Consider the following 21,930-nt stretch of genomic DNA (forward strand, 5'->3'; position numbering starts at 1 on the left):
GGACTAGTCATTATGAATGTTACTCTCTAAAATACTGGACAGTAATTTCCCTTCATCGACTGAAAGCGAACAGAAACTGCCAGGTATTTGTCATTTGGATAATGTTCCAGTTAACCACAAATTCATCCAACTTTTTTTAGTATCCTGTTCTTCAGACCTTACTCCCAGAGGTGGGGGAAGGCAATAGTTGCCATCTATTTCCTAACACGTGCTTGAGGCTTCCAAAGGCTGACAACTTTCATTGTCTACCAGCCTGTAGCCCACAGCCCGTCAGAGGTGTGGGGACTTGGCCCAAGTTGCCTTCGAGGATAGGGAAACTGTGGTTGCTTATCCAAGCCGGCCTCACTACCGAAAGCCATAATCAGGGTTATGTTTCAAAAGTGAATTTTAACTGTAATGCTCCATCTGAAAAATAGGTGCCCTTAGCCACTGGTAGTGAACTATTAAATTTTGTTTGAAAGGAAAGAATCAGGTTTGGGGATATCAGTCTCAGTAACACATCTTTTTATGTTCTAAGCCCATTCCAAAGGTTAGGGAAAACATTGGGCATTTTCTTACAGAGCAGGAGTGGAGGTGGGGACCCAAAAGCCTGATGTATAATATTTCACCCTTTCTGTTCTCTTTTGCTTGCTTTGACATTGTTATTCTTATAGGTGTCATCGTTGATGAGTTTTAATGTGATCTTTTAAATTAGAACATGAAGAACTAAAGTTGACCTGAACGAAGCAGATAGATTTCTTTCTCATCTACGTGGATATATTCTGTTGCATACCTATGGAAATCCAGTATGTGTGGTTTTGTTTGGGATAGGTGAAAGGCTGTGATACAGACAGAGGAATATGAGGGCTCTGATGACATCATGAGTAAAGTGCTGATGAGAAACATTTTTACTGAGATGAACCCCACCCTCCAGCTTCAGTTCAGTCACTCAGTCGTGTCCAACTTTTTTCGACTCCATGGACTGCAGCACACCAGTCCTCCCTGTCCATCACCAACTCCTGGAGCTTACTCAAACTCAATGTCCATTGAGTCAGTGATCCCATCCAACCACCTCATTCTCTGTCATCCCCTTCTCCTCCCGCCTTCAGTCTTTCCCAGCGTCAGGGTCTTTTCCAGTGCATCAGTTCTTTGCATCAGGTGGCCAAAGTACTGGAGTTTCAGCTTCAGCATCAGTCCTTCCAGTGAACACCCAGCACTGATCTCCTTTAGGATGGACTGATGGGATCTCTTTGCAGTCCAAGGGGCTCTCTGGAGTCTTCTCCAACACCACAGTTCAAAAGCATCAATTCTTTGGTGCTCAGCTTTCTTTATAGTCCAACTCTCACATCCATACATGACTACTGGAAAAACCATAGCTTTGACTGCACAGACCTTTGTTAAAGTAATATATCTGCTTTTTAATATGCTGTCTAGGTTGGTCATAGCCTTTCTTCCAAGAGCAAGCATCTTTTAATTTCATGGCTGCAGTCACCATCTGCAGTGATTTTGGAGCCCCAAAACTAAAGTCTGTCATTGTTTCCCCATCTATTTGCCATGAAGTGATGGGACTGGATGCCATGAGCTTAGTTTTCTGAATGTCAAGTTTTAAGCCAACTTTTTCATTCTCTTTCACTTTCATCAAGAGGCTCTTTAGTTCTTCTTCACTTTCTGCCATAAGGGTGGTGTCATCTGCATAACTGAGGTGTGAAATATTGATATTTTTCCCAGCAATCTGGATTCCAGCTTGTGCTTCATCCAGCCCAGCATTTCTCCATGATGTACTCTGCATATAAGGTAAATAAGCAGGGTGACAGTATACAGCCTTGATGTACTCCTTTCCCAGTTTGGAACCAGTCTGTTGTTCCATGTCCAGTTCTAATTGTTGCTTCCTGACCTGCATACAGATTTCTCAAGAGGCAGGTCAGGTGGTCTGGTATTCCCATCTCTTGAAGAATTTTCCACAGTTTGCAGTGATCCACACAGTCAAAGGCTTTGGCGTAGTCAACAAAGCAGAAATAGAAGTTTTCTGAACTCTCTTGCTTTTTTGATGATCCAGCGGATGTTGGCAATTTGATCTCTAGTTCCTCTGCCTTTTCTAAAACCAGCTTGAATATCTGGAAGTTCACGGTTCACATACTGTTGAAGTCTGGCTTGGAGAATTTTGAGCATTACTTTACCAGTGTGTGAGATGAGTGCAATTGTGCAGTAGTTTGAGCATTCTTTGGTATTGCCCTCCAGCCTGGAAAGGGGGAAAAAAATGAGAATTTCTAGTAGGAGAATTAACAGAGGTAATAAGATAAACAGAGCCGTATAATATATAATATAAAGGAAAGCCTATTTCGGGTTACTAAGAGAGAAGAGATATAACAAGGTGTATAATGGTTGGTTTATAATGTCCTTTTTGCCCCATCTTTTTATGTTTTTTTTTTCCAGTGAGAAGAGTAAACAAATAGATGCAACATTTCAGGTCATTTGTGTAAAGTAACTTTCCTCTCTCTTAAGTACACCTTCTTAGTGAGACATATTCTTCCGGTCTGCATTTGACTGGACTAGCCCAGGCTTTCAGTAGACTGGAATATCCTGCCCTTCCTAAGAAATCTTTGAGGTCTTCTTTTGTGTGATTGCAATCAACGTTCAAGTCACTGAGCTACAGTGACTATGATCAGGAGGAGGCTGCTGCCGCTAAGTCACTTCAGTCGTATCCGACTCTGTGTGACCCCATAGACGGCAGCCCACCAGGCTCCCCCGTCCCTGGGATTCTCCAGGCAAGAACACTGGAGTGGGTTGCCATTTCCTTCTCCAGTGCATGAAAGTGAAAAGTGAAAGTGAAGTCGCTCAGTTGTGTCCGACTCTTAACGACCTCATGGACTGCAGCCTACCTTGTTCCTCCTTCCATGGGATTTTCCAGGCAAGAGTACTGGAGTGGGTTGCCATTGCCTTCTCTGAAGGAGGCTAGAATGCCTTAAATATTAACTCACTCGCTTTTCCCTGACTGTAGAGCTATAAATTCATAGACTCTTTATTAACTGGAATCTAGTTTAAGACTTGCTTTACTTAACTTTAAACATATTCTGAAATCCTGTTGATGGTGGCAGGTGTAATTCTGACAGAGAGGGCTCACAGATCATCTGAGTGAGGAAGTAAAACTTTTCTGAAAGTAGAAAGCATTCCTTTGCAACATTTCCAGCCAATGACTTGGACTTCCATAAATGGTATGGGAAGTAAAAGCTTTGGGCCTCGAAATTCTTCCTAAGCGGAGAGTTTCTGAATTACAAATGAAGCAGAAAGTGATTGGGGCAGAAAGTTAGAGAAATTGGGGGAAGGGAAAGGGAAATAGTGTATGTAAGGGACACTTTGGAGCCTGCGTTTTAGGGTGATTTTACTTTAGGAGTTTGTGTAACCTAGACGCATTATGTTTCTGTTTCAGGCATTTTGCAGACTGCTGCTCATACTCGAGTGCCACAGAAAAATTTTGAGCTGAGACCAACTTGAGAAAGGTCATATTTGCGAACCTGATTCAATTGCTTTAAAAATTCACTTTTCTCATGCAGTAACTAGTAATTGATCTCTGAATGGATAATGAAATCTTTACCAGGGAGATTACGCCAGTTTAGACAGAGAGAAACTGAAATCTTGGATATTGGAAGAAAGTTAGAGATCATGTACTCTGAGGGTTTTAAAGTTTGTTTTTTTTTAAGTATCAAAACTTTCTTCAAATGGAACTTTGTTCTGAACTGAAATATATGCTACAGATAAAAGTGGAGCTGTTTAGGCTTTTGGGGGTGGGGGTGGGGGAGCAAGGCCCAAGATTTTCTGAAAGAAACCTGTGTGGCTCTTGGCCTCATTTTTATACTCACACTCATGGAAATGGAGAACAAGAGAAGGTGATTTTTCCCATGGTTACACAATGGTTCATTAGAAGCCAAGGTAGCATCCTTAATAATTATTCTTCTACTGTCTCTTAGCAGGAGGGATGCACTCATAAATAGGATTAGCAGGCATGGTCTGCTAAGGATTTTCCATTCCACAGGCTGCAGAAAAGGTGTTTAAGCATTTCTTGTTCTGGATGAGCACTTGATTTCGCTATTAGAATGAGTTCTCTGGGCAGTCTTGTGTGTAAACCAGAGAGTGTTGTAATGAACAACCTCGCATGTTGTCTGCTGCTGCTCTCATGGGGATGTTACTCTGAGGTTCATTCTTAGGGCTGGACTTGCTAACTCATGTGGTGCTCATTTTCTTTCAGTTTCCCTTTGGAGTTGAATATATGTCCGTCAGAAGGGTTTGAAAGCACTTACTTATTTCCTTAAAACTTTGACACTCTAGTGATAGACTTTAGTTTTAGCCTGTCCAATAGGTGAAAAATAGTGTTCTGCCTTTCCTTGTTTACTCATGAATTTGCTCACTTTTTAGTGTATTTTGGCTATTTGGCTAATTGTGTAAATGGCATGACCTCGTCTCCTTTTCCTCCTAATGTGTTGTTTCTTTCTTTCATATTTCAAGGCATTTTATGATGTAGTATCCAGTAAACTCTCCGTGGTGGTGGAAATGTTCTGTATCTGTGCTGTACCATAGCCACATCTGGCTGTTGAGCACTTGAAATGTGGCTTGTATGACAAAAGAACTGAATTTTTAAATTTTAATTGACTTTAGGAATTCCCTAGCTATTCAGTGGTTAGGACTCTGCACTCTCACTGCTGAGGGCCCAGGTTCAGTCCCTGGTCAGGGAACTAAAATTTCATAAGCCACATAGCGCAGCCAAAAAAAAAAAATTAAATAGCTATGTGTAGCAAGTGGGTTTCTTAGTGGACAACACAGATCTAGATATTAAGGCTTAGCTTGTGTCAGTTCTGTCTTTAGAACTTAATATCTATTTAACATACATTTATTGAGTGTCTGCTATATGCTTTGTATCAGCCAACAGACAGAAGATGGTGTTAGCCCTCAAGAACTTCACTGCCTAGTTGAGGAGAGAAGCCCATCAACATTAGAGATGAGCACAAAGAAGGGGCACCTAACGAGGTTGAAGGTAGGAGACAGTCCTTGAGAACTGGGTAGGAATTAGCAAGGTGGAAAGGAGAAGAAGAGAGGCCTTCCTGCAGCATTCTGCATGCAAAGGTCTGAAGCGAGAGCATAGCCTGTCCAAGGGTTCACCAGTAGTGCCATGTGGGTGAAACACAGCATAGATCAGAAACGGAGGAAAATGAGGCTGAAGGGTACGTAGTCCTGGGCGCACCCTGGGGGTGACAGCTTCCCCAGCTGATAGTAACCAAGCAGCAGATGAAGCACCTAGGAAAGGTAAGAGTAGAGAGCGCAGAGGAGAGCTAAGCAGCTTAGGTAAGGAGATTTGGATCAAGAGCCCTTAAGCCCACGTGTAGTGAAAAATAGGGCCAGATGGAAGTGGACCTTGAAGTCTGCAGTTAAGAATTATCATTCAGTGGAAGACACAGTTATGAACCACTCACATTCCAAGAGATGGCACAGTAAAAATGTCCACTTGTGTAAGTAAAGGGCAGAAGAGACTGGCAGTTAGGGAGGCAAATAACAGGCTCTTGTGTAGGTTTTTACCTCGGGGTTTGTATTAGTTTGCTAGGGTTGCCATACTGCATCACAGTCACTGGGTAGCTTAAACAACAGAAGTTCATCCTCTCACAATTTTGGAGGCTAGAAATCCGAGATCAAGGAAGTAACATTTCCTCAGTTTCTTCTAAGGCCTCTTTCCTTGGTTTGTAGAGGGCCCTTTTCTCCTTGCATCTTACCTGTGTGTCTGTGTCCTAATCTGTTTATAAGTTACATTGGATCAGGGCCCACCCTAATGACCTTATTTTAATTTAATTACCTCTTTAAAAACCCTGTCTCCAAACACAGTCTCACTCTGAGGTGCTGTGGACCTGGATTTTCAGCCTATAAATTTTGAGGAAACACGATTCAGCCCATGACAGTGTGTGTGGAAGGGCTTCAGGGGCTTTGTGAGCCCCCAGGTTTGAATGCTGAGTTTTACACAAATGTGCATCTGTCTGAGGTGGGTCCCCAGCAGGCAGCTGATTCCCAAGGAGATCCATGTGTATATGATAAGTCACTTAAGTCATGTCCAACTCTGCAACCCTGTGGATGTGGACTATAGCCCACCAGGCTCCTCTGTCTATGGGGTTCTCTAGGCAAGAATACTGGAGTGGGTTGCCATGCCCTCCTCCAGGGGATCTTCCCAACCCAGGGATTGAACCTGTATCTCTTTTGTCTCCTGCATTGGCAGGTGGGTTCTTTACCACTAGTGCCACTTGGGAAGCTCAAAGGATCCATGATCCCTCCCCAGTTGGCTGTTTATGTGAGACGAAGGCCTTACTGGAAACGCCACAGGCATCGATAAACATGATTTGTTGTTCACTTGTATATGAAGAAAGAGAGTTTAAGCTGACTAGAAGACTACAGCTGTTAACTGCAAGGCACTGGAAATTCCATTAGAACTGGTATGGAAGGAAAGTGGATTTTTATTTTTGGACCTTCTTTGAATTTCACGGGAAATTATATAATTACCATGATTGTCAATAAAAAACACTGGTGATTTTACGTAACTTAAGTGGTTTCAATGAACTAAACTTCTGCTTGTTAATGTCCTAATATTTTCCGAAAAGGAAAGTCGCAGAGCTACAAAACTGTCACCAGCTGCTTCTCATTAGGAATGTGGTTAACAGATGTGGGTTTTAGTTATAACGCTTGAGATAGTTAATCCATTTTTGTGGGTTTCAGATGGATAGTGATTTATCTTGGTGGGATGAATTTTAAAATGCACTTGCATCAGCTAAAGGGTACTGTAGGCGCCTTTTCCTCTTGCACTTCATGTTTGTGCTGGAGAGAAAAACACACTCTAGGATATTTCTCCTGGAAGACAAAGTCATACTGTCGAAAGGGACAGTTGATCTCACTGTTCCCTAACGGGGGTGGATATTTTTTCAGAGTTGGATGTTGGATTGGTTATCTTCCAAGCTGCTTTCTCCCTCTGGCCTCTTCGTTAGTAGTGACTGAGCAGCTCTTGCTTTTGTTCCTCTGGCATCAGGCCGCCTTTGTGGTGTAAACTTCAGGCTTGCTAAGGGCTGCAGTTTTGCCTGAGGCCCTCCTTCCTCATGAAATTACACAACACTCAAACCTTGGAAGCAGCCCCAGATCCACTAATTCTTTCCTTTGGCGGACTTTTGGCACTCTGTACTCCCTTTTAGCCGAAGTGTAGCTTTACACGAGATCTGTTTGTTACCAAAATTAATTTGGCCATTTGCCCTTTAAGCCTGGAATCAAATAATAGGATGGTGGACTCATTCCTCGATAAAGTATAGACTCTCAGCTGGAGAGTTTCTTCCAAAGGTTTTCACTGTGGCTGCTGCGAAAGGTCAGCAGGTAATGAGAGCAGCAGCAGCACTTTTCATGGAACTCTCGCCTCAGGTACAGTGCTGCCGAGCACTTGGCAGCCATCGTCCCAGTCAACCGTCCCAGCCGCCCTTTGAGGTAGATGTCTGAAGTTTTTCGAAGAACACTGAGCCTCTGACCTCAGTCCCTTGAGCGCTGTCATATAACTAGTAAGTGGCCAGACTATGATTTGAACCTTGTGCTTTTATTTTTGTTTGTTTGAGGCAAGCACCTGATACAGGTTTATTTGTTAATTTTTAAAATTGGAGTATAATTGCTTTACAATGTTGTATTAGTTTCTGCTGTACAACAACATGAAGCAGCCATATGTATACATATATCCCCTCCCTCTGGAGCCTCTCTCCCACCCCTCTAAGTCATCACAGAGCTGAACCTTGTGCTCTTAATTACCATGCTATAGCGCACACATAGTATGAGAGAAAAGAAGAAAGGGGGAGAAGGGCCATAGGCTTTTGAGAGAGCCTAGAATCAGAGCCTGAGTCAGAATTGTAGGAAATGATGGAACTGAGAGAGCTAACCCAGCCCCCTCACTTTAAAGTATTGTAGCAACGATGCCTGCCTTGTTCTGAGAAAATGGTAAGATAACAGCTTGAGCAGAGAATACCTACTGATAGGTGACAGGAATGAAAGGTGATTAGGAATTATCACAGCCATTCCCTTTTTTAGAGGCAGATAAAATAGCATGCTTGTTCAAAGAATTATGTGTGCTTGTCTTGCCATCCCTAAGAAACTATGGGAACAGATGTGTACTCTTTTTAATTCAGATTTCATTATCCACAGTAAGTAGATTTCCACTGACTATTTGAGATTTCCTAGACGGCAATTTTCACTCTGCAAGGAACCAATAACCTTCAGAGGGATTATTTGAAATGACTGCAGCGCAGGAGGCACTGAATTTCAGTCAATCACGTGTTTAATGAGTTCCTTCTCTGCAAGGTGGTATTTTTGGAAGAGTGGGGAACAAAAGGAAGTCGATGGGTGGTTCCTGCCCTCCTGTATTCTGTAACCTACTTGGACAAACAAGCAAGGCATAGAATAAAGTTGTTCAAAGGAAAAAGAATCCCAACAAATTGGGAAGATGAGAAAACTGGGATGAGATCTTGCAAGGTGGTTAAGTGGTTAAAAGGGGCAGGGAGCGTTTAGAAGGATGGTCTCCAGCAGGAATGTGCGGGGCGTCCTTGGGAGACTCTGGGTGAGTTTGGCCAATCTGTAGTGATGAAAGAGAATATGGAAAATTAATTTAAGTTCTGATGGAAGAGCTTATAAAACCAGTTCAAAAAAAAATCAAAAACAAAAACAAAACCAGTTCAATAGTTTGGAATCCCAATATCAATCTCCATTACCTTCTCTCTTCCTAGGGTTATTTTGCTATATAACTTATATAAGTGCCCTCACCTACTATTTAGTTGTAAGATCTATGACTTCCTTCAGTTCTGTTGACCAAAAGGTCATGACATTTTTGGAAAGAATTTCCAGCACTTCCCTTTTGCTCATCAGGGTATCTTCAAGTGCCTAACCTTTGGGTGATTATGTACGTAAAAGATTCAAAATTGTGCTTATACTCTAAGGAGTCAGCTGCCAAGTGCTCTCTAATAAGCAGAAATTTCACATAACTCAGGCCTCTGGGGGCTCACGCCTCAGCTGGAGCAAAGCCAGAAACGTCTGTGACCGCAGGTGCACGTGGGCACATCGGGACCTGCCGGAACAGCCAGCTGGCCTCACTGCAGTTGATTTAGGAGAGGCTGGAGGGTTGAGCTTCTGCTGACACTTGCAGCTTGGAAAATCCTGCTCTGCTAATTGCAAAGAGGATTCTGCTGTAATGATTTTTTAGGGGTAAGACACTCTTCTCATTGTGAATTCTTTCTTCACTTGGGCTCTGGGTGACTTCTAGTCTCTATTTTTATTGTTTTCATTTCTGGTATAGGAGGCTCTTTGAAAGTTTCTGCCCATACTTGAATGTGCATTCAGAGTGTTGCATGGACACAGCTTACGAGCTTCAACATGAACTTCATGAGCAAGCAGGTATACAAACCCCTTTTACAGGAATTGGTGTACACTCCCTGGGCTGGCATCCCCCTTCTCCCCCTGCCACCAACTCCCCTCCTGCCCAAATGCAAATAGGGGAATTTTGCTTTTCTTGCCCCCCCAAAAAAGGAACGTTAGAGGGCACAGTGATCTCATGTTTTTGAGATCAATCTTCCCAGTGTGATTTCTGGACCTCATCCTTGAGGTCTGGACTTTTAAAAAAAAAAAAAAACACTGGACCAGGAGGGTGGGAGACGTGAGTTGTCTGTTTCTTCATTGTGGCGTTTGGGCCAGAATTGACTTTCTGGGCCTCAGTTTCCTAGCTCTTTTTTTGTTTTGTAATTTTAAGGTGAGATAGCTGATTTATTCTCCCCATTCTTTTTTTCCTTTGAGTATAATTGCTTTACAATGTTGTGTTACTTTCTGCTCTTGGAGCCCATGAAACTGGAAGAAGCAAGTGAACTGTATCACCTATATCTTTGGATAAAACCTGCTGCAGGCCCTACATTGTGCAGTGTTTCTGGGGAGGCCCATGTGCACTTGCCCCAACATAAAGCCATGGCCTCCAGGGTGAGAAAGTTAGATCTACAAATTCAAGTCCAAACACCTCCAAATATGTGGTTATATGCGGCTTTTTACACTCGTATCCTGTCATTGCCACTGACCCTATCCTCTGTTGACATTGGATTCTGGCATCTCCCTAAGTAACCATCATTTTACAGATATCTTTGAGACCTACATATCGTGGCCGCGGGGCTAAAGATACCTTTCCTCTGACATTACTGGCAAGTAAACGGGATTACAAAACAGAGTGACAAATGCTTGGACTTTTGAGTTTCATTGTCACCTCTGTAAGGCTGACCCCAGGCCTAATTAAATGTTCTCTTCTGCTCACAGGGCATTTTCTACTTGACACTCACCACATACTATAACATCAGGTTAGCTGATTCTCTTTTTTCCTCCCCAACTAGACTCTCAGCTGTGGTGCATTTTATTCATCTCATCTCCAGGCCTCAAAAAGGAGCACACTTGGCAGAGCTTTCCGTAAACCAATCAATGCAAAAGTGAACCTGCAACTCGTTCTGTAAACCAATCAATGCAAAAGTGTACCTGCAACTGGGTCTTGCAGGCTTGCGAAGTGCCTCTCGAAGCTGATTTTACTCTCCGTGCCCAGGCAGCTCTGGCGAGTTGCACGGTAGAGGAGCTGGGGGTGGGGAGATCGGAGGCGTACGAGGGAGAAAGTGAGACAGAGCCCAAACCACGAGACCTGCCGCTGTAACCCACTGGACTGCGGGCAACTCCTTAACCTCCCGGAAGCGGCTCGGCTGTCCTCTCCCCACACCTCCGGAAGGTGGGCGTGGCCTCATGAATAATGAATCACCGCTGGGGGCGGGGCCGGGCCCGCCCCCACGGGCGGGAAGGGGGAAGCGCCGAGGCTGCCTGACTGGAATGAGGGTAGCTGCGGCGACTGAGGCGGCGGGAGCGGGGCCGACCATGGCGGTGTGGACGCGGGCCACCAAAGCGGGGCTGGTGGAGCTGCTCCTGAGGGAGCGCTGGGTCCGAGTGGTGGCCGAGCTGAGCGGGGAGAGCCTGAGCCTGACGGGCGACGCCGCGGCGGCTGAGTCTGAGCCCGCTCTCGGGCCCGCGGCGGCCGCCTTCAACGGCCTCCCGAACGGCGGCGGCGCCGGCGACTCGCTGCCCGGGAGCCCGAGCCGCGGCCTGGGCCCCCCGAGTCCACCCGCGCCGCCGCGGAGCCCGGCGGGCGAGGCGGGCGCGTCACCGCCGGTGCGCCGCGTCCGTGTGGTGAAGCAGGAGGCGGGCGGCCTGGGCATCAGCATCAAGGGCGGCCGCGAGAACCGGATGCCGATCCTCATCTCCAAGATCTTCCCGGGACTGGCGGCCGACCAGAGCCGGGCGCTGCGGCTGGGCGACGCCATCCTGTCGGTGAACGGCACCGACCTGCGCCAGGCCACCCACGACCAGGCCGTGCAGGCACTGAAGCGCGCGGGCAAGGAGGTGCTGCTGGAGGGTGAGCCGGGCCGGCGGGCGGGCGGCACTGGGCTGGGCTGGCCGGCGCTCACTTTGTTCTGCCACCCTGCCCCCCTTTGCGGGGCCTGCCCCTTCCCTTCCACCCGGAGACCTCACCTTCTCCTCTGCTGGCGGCAGGCTTCCCCACAACCCCGATGCTGGGGCTTTGAGGATGGAAAAACTGATGCTCCCTGCAGGAAAAGTTGGGCAGCCGCCGAAGTGTGGCTTGCAGTCCCCTAGGAAGGTTTTAGTTTGGAGCAGCCGTGCTTGAAGCCCCGCCTCTGCACGCTAAGCTGACACTAAGAACTAGAGCAGGACTTCTGAAGGTCTCCGTTTGCCTCCTAAGTGACGCTTTCTTCACTCACCTCTGGCTTCTCAGGGCAGGCAGGTCTGTTAAAAAAAAAAAAAAAAAAATTCATCCACACCGATGTCAGCGGTATGCTTGGGCAAACCACCAAAACGCTGGTTAATTTATGGGAATTTAACCCATCATTGGCTCTCAACAATAACCAAAGGAGATCATAGCACTTCATCGAAGCCAGAAAGCTGAAACAGCAAGTTTGTCTGGTTAATGAGCCTTGTTTAACAGTGGAGGCTCACGTGTTTGAACATTTATTGCCAACTAGAATTTTGCCCCTTTTTGCAGGAGACGGGGTGCCAGCTTCCTACCATTCACAGGCTTCAAGGCTTTAAGCTTATTCAGAAGCCTGAAGTGTTAAATCTCAAGTTATGTTTGAATAGTCAGGATTATTCTTTTAAGTTTGAATGTGATCTATTACCTGGGTATTTTATGGAACTAAGGCAAAATAAATTTTATCTTCTTGAAGGACTCATGCATGTTGGAGGTAATATTACTAGAGAAATTTTTGAGCAATCAGCCTTCTTTCACCCATTCAGTCATTTAAGAGGCATTTATTGCTGGCTATATAGAAGAGAATATAAAAGATGATGTGTCTCTATTTGGTGTCTAGTTGGGAAAATGATAGAAAAATGCAAAACAACTTACAAATTATAGATTGTGGAGTGCAAACTATATGAATACCAAGGGAGTGCAAAGTTAGGAAGTAGTGGAAATCAGCTTAATCAGGGAGGAGTTTTTCAAGAAGCTGAGTCTTGAGCCAGGTCTCCAAGGAAGTGATGGACATAGGCAGGGATGAGTCAAGAGGCAGAGGAAGAACAGAAGGGAAGGGGTGGGGAGTGGAGGTAGGAAGGGGCCAGTCATCAAACTGACTGAGGGGCCAGAAGTCCAGCTTGGCAAAGTGATTTTCATTTTTTCCTAAATCTGCTAGTAAACATTTGGGAAAGTGTTAGTTTCCAAGTAAATATTTTAATGTGCTCTAATTGTGAAATTCCAGTGTCCCACCTTATAATATCCTATTTATAAATATTTATATTTTGCTTAGGTGGGGCTAGGCACTACTCAGAAATTAGTGTTAATAAAAGGAGTAAAATTATAAATTGTGGCGGTGTGGGTGGTATGTGTGTAAAAAAAGAAAAAGTTGCCATAAATGTGTATCTTGAAATTGTGCTAGCTAAGAATTTGGTTATAAATTCTTAGAGCCAGAATACTGACTGTAGTACTATTTATGTGGTGCTCAGTGGTGATGGGCAGATGTTTCAGCTCTTAACCCCATATCTATGTTTTTTTAATTTAGTTTTTGTTTAGATATAATTTGAACCTGGTATTCATACCACTTAAATAAAAATCATCTAGTAAACACTTCACAGTATTCATTCACCTAAAATAGGCCGTATGTGCTTTTAGAAGGAGGCTTTACAAATGGCAGCATAACATTTAGTGAATGTCTGTTTACCTAACACAGGTTCTACTTTATTTTCCCATTTTCTAAAAGATAAGACATTTTTGTTTTTATATGTGTGGAGAGGTATGAAACTGAACTTTAAAAATCAAATGATATAAAAATAAAGTTGCTTATAATATGCAGAACCACTGCAAACAATGATTTCATAGAATCAAACGTTTAAAATTGAGAGCTAGTGACCCATCCAGGAAGGCTACTTTTAAAAGATAGATTTTTATGCTTAGCCCTTAGAATTTTAGAACTGAATGATCCTTCCATTTGATGTCTCAAAACTTGAAAAACTACCTTAGCATAGCACCGTGATGCTCTTTGTGGTGCGTGCAGGGAATTTTAGGTATGCCTTTATCACCCCCGGGCAAAGCAAAGCTATAGTCTCTGGTTGCCTGTGGTTAGGGAACCCAGTGAATTGAAGGTTGTTGTTTTTTTTTTTTTTAATCTCATGGATTTGTAGGGATTATTCATTCATACATCAAAGGTTTATTCAGCTCTTCCACTTGCCAGAGGCGCTTAAAGATAGTCTGATTTCTGCCCTCAGGAAGTTTGGAGTTGAGATAAGAGAGAGTTAAGAAATAGTACAGCTAAAGGGCTAAAAACAGTGTGAGAATACAACTCTGGAGAGGGTGCAGTTCAAAGAAAGACCCTTGTGGGCATCAGAGGTTGAGGATGCCCAAGAAAAGGTTGATGGAGAAGTTCCAGTTTGAATCAAGCCTTCCCCTAAGGAGAGAGCTACTACCAGTAAAGACAAGTGAGAGACCTGAAGAAGTCACTTTGCCCAGGGAGGTTAGAGCACAAATGAGGGCTTTGTGGTCAGCTAGACCAGGGCATGTTTCTGGCTAGTGGTTTGTAACCCCTAGGCAGGTTACTCAACCTTGCTGAGCCTTAGTTTCCTCATCTGTAAAACCAGAATGATAGTAACACCTCTTCACAGGGCTGTTGCTCATTTGACAGTTTACGTGCTGGGAGCCTTTTGGGGGAACTGGGAATAGAAGCAGTAAGCAACAGTAATGAAAACAAAGTCCGAATAAGGAAGGTAGGACTGGGTTGTGAAGGTATGCTACGAGTAAGTTGTTAAAATCCAGGGCTCCATTTTACTTGAAAAGAAATACATGATAAGAATAAGTTATTTTAGGTGAACAGGTCAAGAATGATTTTGCATTTCTTGCATGCAAACCCCTTTTTCTAATCTTGTTTTCCTGTCATCTCTCGTGTAGGCCAACTTTTTTATCCTTAAATTTTGCATTTACTTTTCCATCCCTCTGATTGTTCCTGTTCCTTCACACTTGCTGCTCAGAACCTTAAAACTTGCTAATAACTGTGTACTTGTAATTTTGACTAATGTCTGATGTTAGGATATGCAGAGATACACAGATTCTCAGCATAAAGGGGTGACAACTCTTCCATCATATTGTATGAGTAAAACTACATCTGTGTGTTAGAGATAGTCTATCCAGAAAGCTTCTAGAATTTATATTTGAATTAGACTACACATTGAAAAGTGTTCCAGAGGAGGTTAGGAAAGACAGAATGGTGTTCAATGTAAGATCTAAAATTTGAGAAAAGAATCAGTAAAATTTTGAAGCAATTCTCGTTGGAATATTGCTGGAAAATCATCTTTTATTGTGTAAATATTCTAAAATTATTGTTATCAAAGCTATGGAAAAGAAAATAAGTATATAGAGGAAGTAGACTGATAAGAAATTTAATTTCAGAGCTGAAAATAATTTTTGTATCTATAGTTTGAGATTTTGAGTGTCATATATGACTGATGCTTTGTGTATGTTAAAGGACATGTAACTGCTGATGTTATTAGGCTGCTCATTTGAAGAAGCTAGTTTGGGTTCTTACACTGCTGTTTTCTTCACTGTGTGTTGGAAACTTTAAGAGTCTTCTAGAGAAAACATTTTATGTTTTCTTTGAGACTTTGCCATATATCAGTCTGTGTCTTAAAGAACCACTAAATTGTCAGGACATTTTATGTTTCTGGATTTTGTTTTTTTTTTTTGACTAGCCTCATTGTGTTTCATTTGAGTGATTAAGCATTTTTTGTATAAGCAGCCATATCTTTGTAACCAGATTATTTCTTATAGAGTCCCCTTCTTGCTAAAATATGCTCTCTAAATTATTAGAAAAATATGAGAAATTTATTGGTTCTAATACAGAGTGGTTATGAAAATTCTACGAGCATTTTTGGAAACCATACCTGGGCTTTACTTTAGGTCTCAACTGTAACTCAGAACTTCAACTGATGTATTCCCTGGTCTATAGTCCTTCAAGGATAAAGCTGACTTGACTTTGTGATCAGATGTGTGTCTTTGTACCTGAGGGATGAGGGCCTGTGGCTATGGAACAGTGTTCTGCTGGGCTTAGCAGACTGGGTCATTTGAGGATTCAGTCACTGTCTTTGGCTAGGCTAGCATACTCTCCTCACCAGCTGAACAAATGATGCTGCTTGCTTGCATTTCCCGCTGAATAGCATGACAGTGCCTTAAGTTTTTTACTTGGGTTTTAAAATTGTATGTGCATTTTCATGTGTATTTTCTCATTTGACCTTTACACCGTCCTTTGAGGCTGATGTTGATTGCACTGAAGTTTATTCATGTTAAGTGAGTTACTGAATGTCTCAGAATTTCTCTTTATTTTTAGGGGAAAAATGTTCATGTTTCTTGTGAGCATGAGGAAAAGTCTTACCTGGAATATTGAAAATTGTTAAAAAAAGTCTCACCTTGCAGATGAAGACTTAATGACCAAAGAGGTCAAATAAGCGTGTTGAAGGTCATCTAACTAACCAGTTATGGAACTTGGACTAAGACCCAGTTGGTTCACTGCTATCTCCCTGGTACCATGATGTCTGCAGCCAGTCAGTCAGAACTTCCGGCGTCTCACGTGCATCATCTTGCTGCAGTGCGCAAAAGCAGCTGGAGGTGGTCGGTCCCTGGCATCGGAGAACTTAGACTGAAACTGGGGAGAGAACCCATCCAACAGAGAGTAATTGCTTCAATGTATAGTACTCACTCTTCAAGAATTCTCTGAAGAGGTGACCCACTGGGGGATGGAAGAGTCAAGTGTGACCTCATGGGGAAAGGATAATTTTGTCTGAATTTGAAGGATGAGTCGCTTCTCTGTAGTTGGAAGGCAGTTCAATGTGAGGAGGTAACATGCGCAGAAGCCAGAACAAGCATGACTTGTGATAGGAAGTGACGATAGGAATGGATTTGGAGGAAGAAAATTAAGCCAAGTAGATAAATTGAAACCAGATTATGCAAGGCCTTGAGAGCAGGCCAAGGAATTTGGACCTTTTTCATTCTGTCAACCTTAAGTATCTACTGCAAGTGAGGTGTTGTGGTAGATGCTGGGAACTCAAAATTGGGAGGAATCCCTGCCCTTTAGGCTTGTAGGGAAGCAATTATGCAGACTGTGATACATGTTTTAAAAGAGATGAGAACATGGTGCCCTGGAAGCAGAGGTAGAAGTGCAGAGGAGATGGCCTATCAAAGGCAGGGAAGTGATGAGTAGCTGGTGTGTTGTGAGAAGTGAAGCGTGGGAAAGTGTGGGAAGGGTGTAGCAGCAGAGCGGGCTGGAAAGGTGGGCAGAGACCAGATTGGTAAGGGTCTTGTGGGCAGTGCCAAGCAGTGGTCTCTAAGTGGAGTTTATATTTGCAACCTAAAACCTAAAAGAAGAACTTTAGTTGTATTAGTGTTTATAGATAATCCTGGTTCTCTTCCTCAGTCTTATAAGACAGTGACATTTCATACTTGATACACAGGGTGATGTCTCCAGGGAAGAGTGAAAACTTCACAGAGCACAGGAGTTGAGAGTGGTGACTTTATTCATTTTTCTGCTCCTATTATTGCAACTTATTACTTGAGCCTAGTTGAGTGGATTTATGATATATTATCTGCTTTTAACTGCATTTATCTTTACAAAGTGAACAGGTGGCTTAAAGATTTGCACAGAGAAACCTTGGATTCATGATAATTCTAGCAATACAAATGATAACAAAAAAGTAGAGTTTTACTTTTCTCCCGGTAGGAGCTCTTTGTCACATTTCAGGGTAATCCTGTCTGTTAAGACGTCAGCCTAAAAAATGAAATCATCAAGAAGAGTATTTGAAATGTGGATTAACACATTACCGTTAATAATGAACTATATAAGGCTGTATTGTACTTTGAATCATACAGTAGCTAATGATGGCATGACTTCATCAAGGATATATTTAGGGTATTTATTTCATCTTTATCTCATTCATTCTTGATGTTTATGTCTTGTATATGTTTTATAATACGTATGCTTTAACGAATATTCGTAGGATGAGCGCATAGACTCATATGTTTACTGATGGGTGTGTACTATCAAGAGTTTTAGATCTGGCAAGCCACCCACGTTGTTAAAGTGCTTTAAATAAGGAGTGCTTTAAACAAAGGAGCAATCTGCCAGAGAGAGTGGCAGATGCGGAGTGTAGGAGCTCAAGACTATGAGGTCAGGGAAAGCACTTAGGAGCCTGTTGCGACACCATGAGGCTCGTGAGACTGGATAGGACAGTTAGGAAACTGAAAGATATTAAGTAGATAGAAGTGGTGATTCTAAATGATGTTTGGAGACTGAGGGGGAAAGGAAAAGAGAGAGAGGATAATTCCTAGATGTCTGGCCTGGGAAAGTGGATAACTGTGAAACCAGAATGAATGGGGGAGGAACTAGTTTTTTTGTGGGGAAGAGAAGTTTGGTTTTGGACTTGTAGAATTTGAGTCACCTGTGTGACATCCTGGTGCAGAAGGCTGGTACACGTCTGTAGTCAAGAGAACTGTCAGAAATGAGCTGAAGATTCATAAGATGTTAGTGTAGGAGGGGTGATTGATGCTGTAAGTGTCGATGTAATCTTTAGGAGAGTGCAAATTAAAAAGAGAAGTAGGGACAGGATGGAACCCTGCAGAACTGCTCTATTTAAAAGCAAGAGTGGAGGAACAGAAATCTGGAAAGAAGTGGTTTCAAAAAGGAGGAGGTGATCAGCATTTTGAGATGCTGGAGGAGTCAAGAAGGAAACAGAAGTCCATTGGATTTGGTGATTAGAGAACAAAATCATGAGAGTTCTCTTAACAGCAATTTCAGCTGAGTGACAGGAGCAGAGAGCAGTGAATAAACCATACTTCTCAGCTTCTGAAGCTTCTCAGAAAAATAAACGCCACAAAGGTGGTAACTAGAGTGGAATAAAGTATCCAAGAAGAATCCTACTTTTGTAGTTGTTTGGTTTTTATTTTGTTTTAAGGAAAAGAATTGCGACCTACTTGTACAGTAAGGAGAAAAGGCTGGCCGAGAAGGGAGAGGTTGAGATAGAAGGGGTGGGGAACTGATGCAATCCATTCCCGAGCTGGGAGAGGTTGAAGAGAGAGAAGGGATGGGGAACTGATGCGATCCATTCCCGAGCCAGGAGGTGACATGATGGGAACAGAATGTTGGGTTGGCAGCAGCGGATGCTCTGGATGCAATGCGAGAGGAGAGAGCAAAGGTAGGAAAAAGGACAGCTGTTGCAGGGAAGAGGAGGCCGACACAGAGATGGCAACCGCTGGAGGGGTGACAGTGGTGGCACTGGGAACAGGGGCTGGTTCAATTCAGGAAACACTTTAAAGCAGGTGGTTTCTTGCCAGGGAACAGCAGAATCCACTAGGGACCTTTTCCTGCCCAGATAGCCTCCTTCTGACTGCCTGGGACACCCAAAATTTGGACACTTGTAGAGAATCTCTGGCCTCTGTTACTAGCACAGGAATTTGATCCCTCAGAGTCGTTGGAGTGGAAACTAGAGAGCCACTGTTTTGAAGGAAGAAATGACAGGATGTGGGGGTAGATTGGATATAGTGAATTAACTCTGGGACAGGGACAGCAGGAGCACTCAGCCATGTTATGAAGCCCTTAGGCAGCGTAACTCTGGTCAGCTGGCTGTGGAGATTGAGAAGAAAAATTTTAGTTTATAAACATCACATCTAGTCACATGGCATAAGAACATATTCTTCCTTTAAAGGTTTTATCCCCCTAGATTAGCGAAAGGAGTTTTGGGCTTCTGGAGAAAGGATGGTATATTTGGGTGAGTTTAATATTTTCTATCTGGGGAAGTAACGGTTGATTTAGTTACTTAAGTGCCATTCTAAGGAATATGCACTGAGTCTTTCATAAAATGTGTGTTTGATTTCAGTGTGAAAACAAAAATTTGTGAAATAATTCTGTATATAAACAGAGTGCCAGTGATTATGATATCAGTAGATTTAAAAAGAGTGGAGTTACAAAACTCAAATTTGGTTTGGTTTCTGTGATCCGGCTCCCATGACATTGCTAGAATGATTCGACACATAAACTAGTGAAGAATATGTGAAGTGCAACCTTTTATTTTGGCCAAACCTCGTGGCTTGCCAATCTTAGTACCCCATGAGTGAAAGTGAAAGCCCTAACCACTAGACTGCCAGGGAAATCCCAAAGTGCAGCTTTTTACAAAAATTACTTTGACTTTTCTGCAACATTTTTTTCTTTCTACCATCTTCTACTCTTGTTTTTAATTTTACAAGTATTTCAGAATGCTTTATGAAAGTAAAGGTAATGGGATAGAGAGATGAGAAAGTTGAATCTTTATCTTTAAATTTAATTTAGCTGTTGTATATATAAAATATTTACACCTCACACTTGGAAACTGGGAAGTTTTGATTTTTCACTGAAAGAGACAAAGGTTTATTTTTGGTAAAATCAGTTGATAATGAGTTTTTTTGTTTTTTTTTTTAAGAAAAGATAATGCATGTGTGTTATTCAAGGCTTTTTTGGTTTCACCACCAGTTCAAATTGAAGGGTGAAAGTATTGGAAAGATATAGACAGGTCTCAGGACTCCAGGAAAAGCTGAGCAGCCAGGCCTCAGAAATGTCAAGGACCCAGGCAGTGCTGAGGACTACGCTTTCCACTTTTGCTCATGTCTCCTCATCTCAGAGCTTCTCTGTTTCTCTCTGAGAACGTTCTTTTGCAACAGCTTTGTTCTAGTCCTTTTACGGGTTCACTTTTTACGTTTAACTCTTTAATCTACACCAGGTTTATTTTGACATAGGTATGCAAGAGATTCCACTTTCTATGCTTTTCCAAATAGTTAATGATTGTCTCAGCATTTGTCAAATAACCTCTTGTATGCACTGTCTGCTAGATTGATGGGGCTGCCTGGAGTACCATGTGGGGAAAGATTGCAAAGTCATACCTGGGTGCAGCAGGAGAACAGTCTATGCTTAACTAGGGACGTCTGCAATGAGTGTGCTGCGTTGAGGTATATAATACACGTGCTACATACCTGCCACCGTAGGGATGACCCATTCTTCCCTCACTGATTTGAATTGCACCACTGTTTATATATTTAATTTTTATATTCTGCAATCTGATTCTGGACTTTTTATTTGAGTGTTTTGTAACCATGCTGTATGTTGTAACTTTAACAGTTAATAACTGATCATTCAAGTGGATTACACCAGTCAAGAAGAATTTGGAAAAATAACAATGAATAATTAGAGGCTGGTGTAATTACTTATTTATCCAGATAAATTTTGGAGTGGTTTTATCATTTCTTAAAAAAAATCCTTTGGGATTTTGATTAAAATTGTATTAAATCCATAAATTAATTTTTAAGAGAACTGAGATCTTTGTAGTATCTCGTTCCCAGTCATTTTGCCAGAAGTATTGGACCTCACTCATATATTCCAGACATGTGACAGGAGATAATGGGATGTTCCAGTTGGCCAGGCCTAAATCACATGGGAGTTTCTCAAAAGATAATCAAGTTGATGTTACCAAAAGAAGGAGGAATGGATGGTAGCAGACATAAACAATTGACACCCACTCCAATGTTCTAAAACCACCAGAGGTTCGTATTAGAGATTAAATGAGAAATTACCATATTAGTTAAGAGATTTAGAAACTTTATAAACAGCTGTAAAGGGAAAGCAAGAAGAATACCTTTGCTTGGGTACAGGCGAGCTAGTTGGAGCATTTCAAAGATTCTTGAAACTCCAAAGTGCATAATAAATTATTAGTCTCAGCATTCTCTTTTGAACATCAGTTTTTTATACACTTCAAGAAACTTTTCAAGATTGTATTATGATTATTGTTTTATAACTAGGGAAAGAAAACTATCTAGAGCTTACAGGCGGACCCTGACGCCAGAGGTAGACTGGGATGGAGAAAAATCTTTGTCTATCAGAACAGACATAGACAGTTTTTTTAGTAAGAATTATTTTGGTTTGCAGAAACCCAAACCGAACGGAGCAGAAGTGGAACGTATTGCCTCATATAACTGCTAAGACAGGGGGTGGATCTAGGTTTAGGTCCAGAGGGATCCAAAGGCTCAAATTATCTTGGCTGCAACATCTGCTGTGGAGAATCTAATTCTGTGTAGTCAGCTAAGATGGCGCCAGCAGTTGTAGGAATGTATTGCCCTAACTTAATAACCCCTTTAAAAAAGGAAAGTTTTTATTCTAGCACCTGCAGTTTCTGGGAAGGACTCTGATTAACTCTGCTTTGTCTACCCTTGGGACATATCTCTGTTTCCACAATGGTGGAGACTATAATCTAGGCTTGCCTCATGTACCCATCCTTCGTGTGTTGAGATCGGCAGCATCACCAAACTATGAAATGTGGAATGGAGTAGAT

At 42.6% G+C, this 21,930-nt stretch overlaps 1 protein-coding gene and 1 long non-coding RNA gene across 2 annotated transcripts in view; one reads left to right on the forward strand and one right to left on the reverse strand.

The window, feature by feature from the left end:
• Positions 1–8,290: 8,290 nt before the first annotated feature.
• LOC100847995 (uncharacterized) lies at positions 8,291–11,813 on the reverse strand. Its single transcript, XR_812731.4, has 3 exons — positions 11,566–11,813; positions 10,531–10,624; positions 8,291–8,602 (listed from the first exon to the last, which is right to left on the reverse strand). It is a non-coding gene; the product is annotated as an uncharacterized lncRNA (long non-coding RNA).
• The window catches only part of SNTB2 (syntrophin beta 2), a 63,973-nt gene continuing 52,885 nt past the window's right edge, over positions 10,843–21,930 (forward strand). Inside the window, 1 exon segment of the mRNA NM_001105466.1 lies at positions 10,843–11,449. Coding sequence (NP_001098936.1) covers positions 10,870–11,449 — 580 coding nt within the window. The 5' untranslated portion in view covers positions 10,843–10,869.

Source organism: Bos taurus, chromosome 18, assembly GCF_002263795.3.
Source record: "Bos taurus isolate L1 Dominette 01449 registration number 42190680 breed Hereford chromosome 18, ARS-UCD2.0, whole genome shotgun sequence".
NCBI lineage: Eukaryota > Metazoa > Chordata > Mammalia > Artiodactyla > Bovidae > Bos > Bos taurus.